The 10,067-nt window shown below is 44.4% G+C and overlaps 1 protein-coding gene across 1 annotated transcript in view; it reads left to right on the top strand.

Moving 5' to 3' along the window:
• Positions 1–3,145, top strand: part of IFT22 (intraflagellar transport 22) — an 8,692-nt gene extending 5,547 nt beyond the window's left edge. The window contains exons 2-5 of the mRNA XM_007940046.2: positions 1,127–1,203; positions 1,330–1,419; positions 1,882–2,084; positions 2,997–3,145. Coding sequence (XP_007938237.1) covers positions 1,127–1,203; positions 1,330–1,419; positions 1,882–2,084; positions 2,997–3,145 — 519 coding nt within the window. The remainder of the gene's footprint in view (positions 1–1,126; positions 1,204–1,329; positions 1,420–1,881; positions 2,085–2,996) is intronic.
• Positions 3,146–10,067: the final 6,922 nt, after the last annotated feature.

Here is a 10,067-nt window from a genome sequence, read left to right as displayed (position 1 = left end):
GGAAGGAAGGTTGGGCAATCCTACTTCCGTAGTGATACTGCCTCGGAAACCCAAGGAGGGGTCGCTATGAGTTGGGGCCGACTCGAAGGCACTTAACAACAACAACAACAACAGTATTTGTCAAAGGAGCTAGTAAATGTATACAAACCATCTTAAAAACAATAGAAAGGCCATGAGTGGAACACCTACACCAAGGAGATACACTCCTTAGAGCAGAAAAGCAGCATTTTCATAGGGGGAATGCCAGACAGACAGGAATGCATAGATAAGAAGGACACAGGGTAGGGGTAGTCTCGGGGAGGAGAGGGGAGGAGAGCTGTTGGGATTATAATCCATGCCATGAAACAAAATGTGTAGGAACTGTTGAGAGTGAAAGGAATCTGCTTTGTAAATTTGCACCCAAATCACAGAAAAAGGGGAAAAAAAATTTTTTTAGTGAAAAAATGAACTTTAAAGGAAAAAAAAAATCTTAAAAACAGATGATGTAACCTTTCGTGATGGGCACGGGACAACTTGGATGGATGGTCTGGGTGGAAGTGGTCGAGAGGGTTTGTTGTCGTGTTGATTTTTTTTGTTTGTTTGTTTGTATCGGAATGTGCATTAGTTGTATGATCCAGGAGGAGAAGTAGCCGTATGTGAGAGTAGGGCAGGGCCAGCCAGGAGTCCCGAGCCGTGGGCCCCAACACTGCCTCTGACCCGCTCTGTGACCTTAACAACTCCCATCCCTCTCTGGGACTGCGTGGCTTCCTATCTGTGACAAACTGGTTTCTTAAAAATGTGGAAAGGAGCAGAGGGGAAGGAGAGGTGAACGCCAAGGATATTTTTTTCTGTTGCTCTTGGATAAGTTGGCCACGTGCCAGCCAGGGAGAGCAAGGTGGGCAAAGACACCCAGAGGCTGAACTGGTACTAGAACCCTTGTCCCCACCAGGCTGTCCCTACCACGCCAGAGCATGGCAGTGAGGTCTAGGCACCCAGAGAGAGCTCTCTGTCTTAGGGATCACGGGCTGGCCATGGTCCCCACTCCATCATCACACCTCGTTCCAGGCCAGCTACTGGGGGAAGAGGAGCTCATTAACAATTCACTTTTCTGCTACCCAGCCAAGATCTTTCACTCTCATTTTCACAGAGTGGAAAAACTGTTCTGGCCAACTTCCTGACAGAATCTTCTGACATCACTGAGTACAATCCAACCCAAGGAGTGAGGTGAGCCCTGACAAGTCAGCATCCCCACAAGTCCCGTCCGTTACCCTCCCATTTTTGATGCAGTTGACATCCCCCAAAGTACAGCGTTGCCTGAGGACAGTTGCTGCTGCTGTTTTTCATTTTCAGGATCCTGGAATTTGAGAACCCCCATGTTACCAGCAACAACAAAGGCACAGGGTGTGAATTTGAGCTGTGGGATTGTGGCGGTGATCCAAAGTACGTTTGCTTTGAAGAGGGTTTGCGTCATCAACTGACTGAAAAATAAGCTCCCACCAGGCACCTCGCACTCAGTCCTAGCACACTTCCCGACACCTATTAGGAACTTCATAAATGTGATGGGAATTGTTTTATGAACGTTAGCAGTTGGCCTGTGCTGCAATTAGAAGTCATCAATCAATTAATGACACTCACTCTAACTCACTGCCATCGAGTCAATTTTGACTCACAGCGACCCCCTTTGGGTTTCCAAGGCAGTAAATCTTTACAGAAGTAGATGGCTCAGCCTTCCTTCCACAGAGCAGCTGGTGGGCTTGAACCATGAACCTTCTGGTTAGCAGTCAAATGCCTTAGGCACTACACCACCAGAGCTCCTTTTATTAATGATAAGATATTATTTTAAGTCTGCAGTAAGTTACCCAGTGACCTCACCTTCCCTCTGACGCCGCCTTTGCCTTGCAGGTTCGAGTCTTGCTGGCCAGCCCTGATGAAGGACTCTCACGGAGTGGTGATCGTCTTCAATGCTGACATCCCAAGCCACCTGAAGGAGATTGAAATGTGGTATTCCTGCTTCGTCCAGCAGCAGCTGTTACAAGATGCTCAGTGTCTCTTAATTGCACATCACAAACCAGGCTCTGGAGCTGACAGAGGAAGCCTGCCTTTACGTAAGGAGACTGGAATTCCTCCTTTCTACTTCTGTTGGGAACATTTTAAAGATTTATGTATTTCTGTATGTGTTTGGGAGATGCTGGGTAATGCAAACAGTTAAATGCTCATCAGCCGACTGGTACCCTCTATGATGAGGAGGAAAATGTCTTCAAAAGTGGGAAAAGAAAACATGAGCAGCTGGGAGAAAGTGGACTTTGGGATGTGAACGGCTAATGAAAGGTTGACGGTTCAAGTCCGCCCAGAAATACCTCAGAAGAAAGCTATGCTGAGGGGGTACTTTAATGAACAACCACCCATTGAATACCCGTGGGGCGCAGTTCCACTCAGACTCGCAGAGGGTCGCCATGAGTCAACACTGACTGGGCAGCGGCTGGTTGGGTAGATGTCTTTGAGACCAGCAGCCACCCACACTTATTGAGCACCTACTGTGTTCAAGGCATTTGTCTTTCTCACCATCTGAATTGGAGTGGCCACGGTGGAACGCCTTCCGTACCATGCAGGCCAGGAAACGGACACTTTAAAAGCACACAGATGGCTAAGGGGAAATCCTGGTTTTAGCCACTGATTTGTAATTAGGGACAAATTGCCAGACTGACCTTTTCTCAAGAAAAACCTCTAGTTCACATATGGTACACGTTACAGCGACGACAAAGTGAACTTGGGGAAGAGACATTTTCCTCCCTTCTGATTCCAGAACAAGGAGGATTTGGAAGTCTTGTAGAGTTTATCCTGTCACCAGATGGCAGTGTGGGGAACCCAGCACTGTGAAATTGGATCAGATATTTCCAACTTTAGTTTTGGACGTTAAAAAATTAAACCTTTTGGCTTTCATAAGTCTCAGGTCTTTTGGAGCTAGAAACAGCACCTCGTTAAAAGCCTGTGTCTAATCACTTCTTTTCTTTTTCCAGCCTCACCCTTGAACAAGCTGACGCTGGTGCACTCAAATCTTGAGGATGACCCTGAGGAGATCCGGCTGGAATTCATAAAGTATTTAAAAAGCATAGTCAACTTGGTTTCTGAGAGCAGGGACCGGGAGGAGATGTCCATCATTACCTGACCGGCCTGTATCTGGGACTCTCCCACCTCCCAGATGAAGTCAGCTCCTTCCCAGCTACTGATGTTTTCTTTCCCCTGAGACTGTAGTATGCATTTCCCTCCTCATCATAGAAGGTACTAGTCAGCCGATGAGTCAGTTACTTGATTCATACCATCTTTCATTCACTTGAGGAAATTGTACTATTAAATTCTAATTCCTTTGCCCCACACTTTTCCAAAGAGCTGGAAAATTGAGGGGTTTCTTCCCCCTTCACATATGCCAAGTTATGGAAGTTGTGGGACTGAATGTATTGTAGGCCAATAGTAGTTTAATCCATGTGTGTTGGTTTGAATGTGAGTTTTCATCCCTCAATTCACTCATCTGTTGAGCACCTGCTCGACAAGCGTCTAGGCACTGTTCTAGATATTGAGGATACACACTGTGAACAAAACAGACAAAAACCCTTGCCCTCATGGAGCTTCCATTCTATTTTTAAATACTAGTGAGGTAGAGTCAAAATCTTAAATGTGGGATATGCAAAAAAAAAAAAATGTAGATTATTTTCTATAGCTGGTCTAAATCTCACTTGCTCCCATCCCCTAGATAATGAGGGAAGCATAGGTACTTAAGCGTGCCAGCTGAAGGTGTCTGTGTTATGTCAACTGACTTATGTCCCCAAAAAAATAAGTATTGTAAATCCTAACCTGTGTGCCTATGGTTAGATTCCCATTTGGGAATGGATTGTCTTTGTTATGTTAATGAGGCAGTATTAGTATAGAGTATATTGAGTCAATCTTGTGAGATATAAAAGAGATTAAATGAGTGAACAGAGGAGAGATAGAATAAGATAGATGCCAAGACACATGGAGATCTCCAGGGAACCAGGAAGCAGAGGCTGAAGAGAGAAGGACCTTCCTCCAAAGCCGACAGTGAAAGAAAATCTTCCCTAGAGCCAGTGCCCTGAATTTGAACTTCGATGCTCCTTATCTGTGAGAAAATAAATTTCTGTTTAGTAAAGCTATCCACTTGTGGTATTTCTGTTATGGTAGCACTAGACAACTTCCAAAAAACCAAATCCCCCCCAATACGGGTCACTATGACTCAGAATTGATTCAGTGGCAAAATTGTCATATGATCTCTGGCACTATTTCTATCATCAAGATCATATTTCCATCTAGTGATCCTTATTCTTTGTTTGCAACTTTGCATTCCAGTCACCAGTCATCAGTGCATCCTGATTGCATGTTTGATGAATTTCAGACTGCAGAAGAGAGAGAGAGAAATGCCTCATGTGGTTGTGGAGTTTAACAAGTCCCAAATCTGTAGGTCAGGTGTCAGGCTGGAGGCTTCTCCAGATTCACGTAGTTGGAGGGGAGGGGTTGATGAAGCCACGATCAGCAAGTTGGATGGCAGACTGTTGGTGTGGGCCACAGGGCTGTGGAAGCTGGCACATTCCAGAACAGCAGGTCAGGTGACAGGCTGCTAGCCCTAGTCCCAAAAATCAGAGGTCAGATGATGACAAGCCACATGCAGTATCCAAAGCAAGGGAGAGTCTTGCCAGAGCACCCACATATGTATGGGATGCAGGGCCACACCCCCAAGGAAACTCCTTGCACCAGAGTAAGGATGTGATGAGTAAGAGCATGACTTGAGGAAGGGTGTGATTTGAGTAAGGGTAGGACTAATGTAAGGGTGGAGCTTAAAACATGCTCTCTTACACAGCGGTGACTCAAGATACACCCTACCCTGATCCTGTCTCATTAACATATACTCACTGCCACTAAGTCAATTCTGATTCATAGCTACCCCCATTGGATTTCCAAGGTGGTAAGTCTTTACAGAAGTAGATTTTCCCATCTTCCTTCCACAGAGCAGCTAGTGGGTTTGAACTCCCAACTTTCTAGTTATCAGTCAAATGCCTTAGGCACTGTGCCACCAGAGCTCATTAGAACTCAAACTCACTGTACAACACATAAAATAGAGGATAATTACACAATATCATGAAATGGAGGATAATTACATCAGATCACAAAATGGAGGACAACTACATAATACTGGGAATCATGCCCCTAGCCAAGTAGACATATAACATTTACCATCATAAGAGCCATATTTCAGACTAACTTTCTTAAGTTGTACAATCCCAGTTACTTCTCAGTAAGTATCATGAATACTGCTTTTTAAAAATAATAATAATAGTATTTCATTGTGTTTTTGGTGAAGGTTTAAACAGCAGTTTAGGTACATGTTCAACAATTTCTACGAAAATTGTTCAGTGATACTGGTCACATGAACATTTTCAGTCTTTCCGTTCGGGTTGTTTTGTTGGCATTAATGTAGTCCCTGTCCCATTATGTTCCCAGCTTTGTTTTAAAGTAATGGTTGACCATTTGGTCTCATATAGGGTTTTTTTTTTTTTTCCTTTCTATTAATTAATTAGCAAAAGTACTTCTTTTTCTATTTTTATTGTGCTTTGGGTGAAAGTTTACAGAGTAAATTCATTTTCCATACAGCAGGTCACATACACTTTGTCTCATGACATTGACTGCAATTTCCCACAATGCAACAGCTCCCCTCCACTTCCTCCCCATAGTTACCTCTTCCTGTGTCCTTCCCTCCCATGTACTCCTGTCCCCAGAGCTTTCTCCCTGTGTATACATTGCCCTTCTATTCTCCCATGATTGATCTCTCCAAGGAGTGTATCTACCTGATGTAAATATTTAGCCCATATGCCTGTCTTTTATTTGGCTGGAAGCCACAGGAGTGGGTTCAATTCTAGACCTGAAGGGCAGCTAGGGGCCATAGTCTCAGGGGTTCCACCAGGCTCTCAGACCAGCAAACCTGGTCCCTTTTATTTTTTTTATGATTTTGACTTTTGTTCCACATTGTTTTCTCACTCTATTCAGGATCTCCTACATAGATTCCCCCTCCAAGTGGTTAACAGTGGTAGCTGGGCACCATCTAGTTCTTCTGGTCTCATAGTCATATAGGCTGAGGGTCGCATGGTCTACCAGTCTCTTGGACTAATTGTTTCCATGCATTTTTGGTTTTCTTCATTCTTCTTTGCTCTGGACAAGGAGAGACCCATCGTTGCATCTAGATGGCTGCTCACAAGCTTTTAAGATCCCAGTTACTACTCACTAAAGTAGGATGTGGAACAATGTTTTTGTGTAGTATGTTATGTCATACAGGTTGTTTTATAAAAGAGCACAGTACTTAGAGATGATAATTTGGTTTCTTTTTAGCCAATTATTTAGTTACAAAGGTTAGTTTTGGTTCAAGGTTTGAACAGTATCTCAGGGCAGTAGACTCAGGGAATCCTCCAGTTTCAACCAGGCCAGTTGATCTGTTTTTATTTTTTTAATTTGGGTTCTGTTCCACATTTTTTCCCCCATTCCACCATGGTCTATCTATTGTGGCCCTGACTACATGGTCAGTCATGGTAGCTGGGCACCATCTAGTTCTTCTGGTCTCAGGGTAGATGAGTCCATGGTTCATGTAGACTGTGTGTCCTGTAGACCAGCTTCTACTTTGAGTCTTTGATTTTCTCCTTTCTCCTTTGCTCCGAACAAATACAGCTAATAGTTGTATCTTAATAGCCATTTGCAGGCTTTTAAGACCCCAGACACTGAGTACTGCTTTGTTGTTACCCCTGTAAGTCCTCAGTTACCAGCAAAGCTATCCTCTTTGTTATACCAGTTCAGCATGCCCTACTAGTGCAAGGGTTTTCCAAGCCTTGGCTGATGCGTTCTCCACAAATGTGCTGCTTCCCTTAGGCAAGAAATGAATGATTCCATGTTTTTAAAAACTAAACTAAAGAAAGTAAATAAATGAAGAGGGAGGAAACTTTCCACTCTTGAATGTTAGGAACAGATTATGTATTTCTGATACGACTTCTAAAACTGCTTTATCAGTTAAATAATTCTCTACATTGATGATATGGGTCATCCTTTCTACCAAAGTTAAAAGCCAATAGGGGTGTTATATTTGCCAACTATTCCCACTTCAAAAGGAAAGTTTTTAGTGCTTTGATGTGAGCAACAGACCATTTATCTTCCTGCACTCTGCGGTTCATTCCCTATCTAGGCTTTTGATAGACTTTAAAAGTATGCCTCCTGCCTCAAAACCCTCAGTGTAGATTTATTTCACACTTACAGCTCTTTATACCAGGTATAATTATAGATCTTAGGCCTTCAAGGTGCTGTATAGAATAAAAATAACCATCTACCTTACATTTATAGCCTTTATATTTCGAGTTTTGTGATAAGTACTTTATACAAGAACCATCCTTTTTTTCTCCCTTCTTCTGTCTAATTTTAAAAGATCTGGGAAGCACCTCGGCGTGAGATACCTTACAACTGTATCATGTAATTAAATATTTTGTTCAGAAGAATACAATTCTTTTTTTTTTTCAGAATAAATAAGGAAACTTGGTTTCTATTTATAGAAACCTATTCAAGTCTTTTTCAAGAATTTATCTATTTTGCAAATCCAGCTACATTTATCAGCTTTTTGAGGTGCAACTGTTAAAAGCAGGAAGTGTTCTCCATTTTTAAAAAATAATGACAATGGGGTTTTACAAGTATCAGTCACAAATAAGATGAACAATTTAAAGAGAATGATTATTGTGAATGATGACAATGGTGGGAGACAGTTACATACAACAAGCCAGAAAGCTTGGGCTTGATTCCATTAGCCATTGTACACCCGAAAGCAGAGCAAGGGCAGGTTACTTTGGGGGCCGTGTGAAGAACAGACTCAAGGGAACAAGGCTGGAGGCAGGCCAAACAGGTCAATGACCCAGGTAAGAAATGTAGTGTCTGAAACACAGCACTGAGTGCTGGCATGAAGAAAAAGGGACAGATTCCACAAGTGTTTAGGAGGTAAATTTTGTGATTGAGTGGAGGTGGGAGTAGAGAGAAGTGTTTTCCTCAGTCCTCAGTGTTCCTGGCTTATTGCAGGTGCTCAAAGTGGTGGCAGCAAAACAATATCCAAAACCACTCCCATAGAGTTGATTCCAACTCACAGCGACCCTATAGGATAGAGTAGATGCCCCGTTTGGTTTTCAAGGCTGTAAATCTTTATGGAAGCCGACTGTTTCATCTTTCTCCCATGGTATGGCTGGTGGTTTTGAACTACAGACCTTTCAGTGCTTAGCGGCAGAGCATTTTTAAGCACTGTACCATGAGGGCTGCTTAACTAATCAGTAGGACTACACTAATCTACTCATCACTTATTGACTATCTCCTTATCCAACATTTCTTATTTAGGACAATAGTAAAACATCTACTATCTGACCATTTTGCACATTAACAACATACTGGCGGTAATAAACGCTGAGGTTAGAGGTGAAAGTAACTCTTGCTCTAATGGTTAAGGTTATGCCTCAACTTGGCTGGGGCACGATTCTCAGTTGGCAGTTAAGTAATGACGTGATCATCCTCCACTTTTGCATAACACCAGTTTTCACATAAAGATCTGGCCTTTGGAGCGGGTGTGCATTTTCCGTTGTCCATAGGGCAGCACCCTTTGCACTTCCCAGAGAGCTGTTGGATGTTTGCCGTAAGCATTTCTGGAAACCAAAAAGGCAAACAATAAGGAATTGTTCTTCAAGGCTTCGATATACCAAGTTTCCAATTTTTCCCTTCTCTGTCTCTCTCTTCCCTGTTTGCGGGCTTCAGAAGGGCGCTCTTAGCTCAAATGCTCCTGGACTCGTCTCCTTGACAACAACTGAATATTACAGACTAGTCGTGTCTGTACCCGCAGCCTCCTGGGAAATGTACTTTGGTCTCCCGCATGGGCCCCAGCGTGGTCGAATTACTCGTCCTCCTTCGGCCCCACAACAAAGAGCTTGATAGTAGGGACGCATGGTTGGAGGTTATTTTGCTCACAGCAGCCTGCAGGCCTAGGCCGCGGGACTGGCGTAGTGTAGCAAGCTCGGCCCGTCTCCCCGGTAACCGCTTCGCCGCTAAGGACGCTGGGAATTGTAGTTGGGCTGGAGTTTGGCCCGTGCCCTTAGGTCTGATTTGCTGCGGTTGTCGCTCGCTACTCGAGAGCCCCTCAGCTTGCCCTTCTGCTGGTGAGGATTTTCTGGCTGTGTGTCGGGCTCCTCCTGCGTGACTTCGGCTTCCAGTCCGGCTTGGGCGCCCTGGAGGCCGAGCGACCAGCCAGACTGTAGGCGGCAGCCATAGGGAAGGGAGCGACGGTGTGGTGCAGCTCCGCCTTGTGCCCTTAGGACCCGCTCGCCCGCTGTGGTCGGTCTCCCCGCCCACCCACCTGACCTAGGAATACATTTGCCTGGCGTTTTGCGTGGAATCACTGAGTGGATCTTAGCGGGACGTTTAGATATCTCCTAGTTCAGTCCTAAGGCACTTGACTGCTAACCAGAAGGCTGGCTGTTCAAACCCACCAGCCACTCCTCGAAAGGAAGATGGGGCAATCTACTACTGTAGTGATACTGCCTCTGAAACCCAAGGAGGGGTCGCTATGAGTCGGTCTGACTTGACGGCAGTGAATTTGTATTTTTAGGAGAATATCAGGCTACCCACAGTCTTGACTCAACTGAACCCATTTTACCAGGAGTTTCAGAAGTCAAAAAACACAAAGATTTCACAAATACTTTGGGAAGAACACTGCTCAGTGGCCACTGGTGTCCAGTCTAGTGGAGAGGGTGCTTCAGGTCAGAGCCTTACTTAGTAGGGGAGAGAGAAGAGATGGTAGCAGTTTACACCTGAGAAGGGACAGACAAGCATCATGGTAAGAATTAGTGAAGGGGTCATGAAGGCCTGTGGTGAGGTGAAGCTGTTTCTGAGGAGGCGTGAGTCCTGGGAGCAGTGAGTGCTTCAGGCTTAGCAGTGCAGTCGCTTGTCCAAACCAACAGCTGGGTCCACCCATCCTGAAGATAGAGTGATGTGAGAACCAAGCAAGACTCACAAAGTATTCA

This window comes from Orycteropus afer, unplaced genomic scaffold (genome assembly GCF_000298275.1).
Source record: "Orycteropus afer afer isolate SDZICR_OR568_19922 unplaced genomic scaffold, OryAfe1.0 scaffold00006, whole genome shotgun sequence".
Classification (NCBI taxonomy): Eukaryota; Metazoa; Chordata; class Mammalia; order Tubulidentata; family Orycteropodidae; genus Orycteropus; species Orycteropus afer.
The sequence above is the reverse complement of the archived record's forward strand: the minus strand, read 5'-3'. Positions and strand labels throughout refer to the sequence as shown.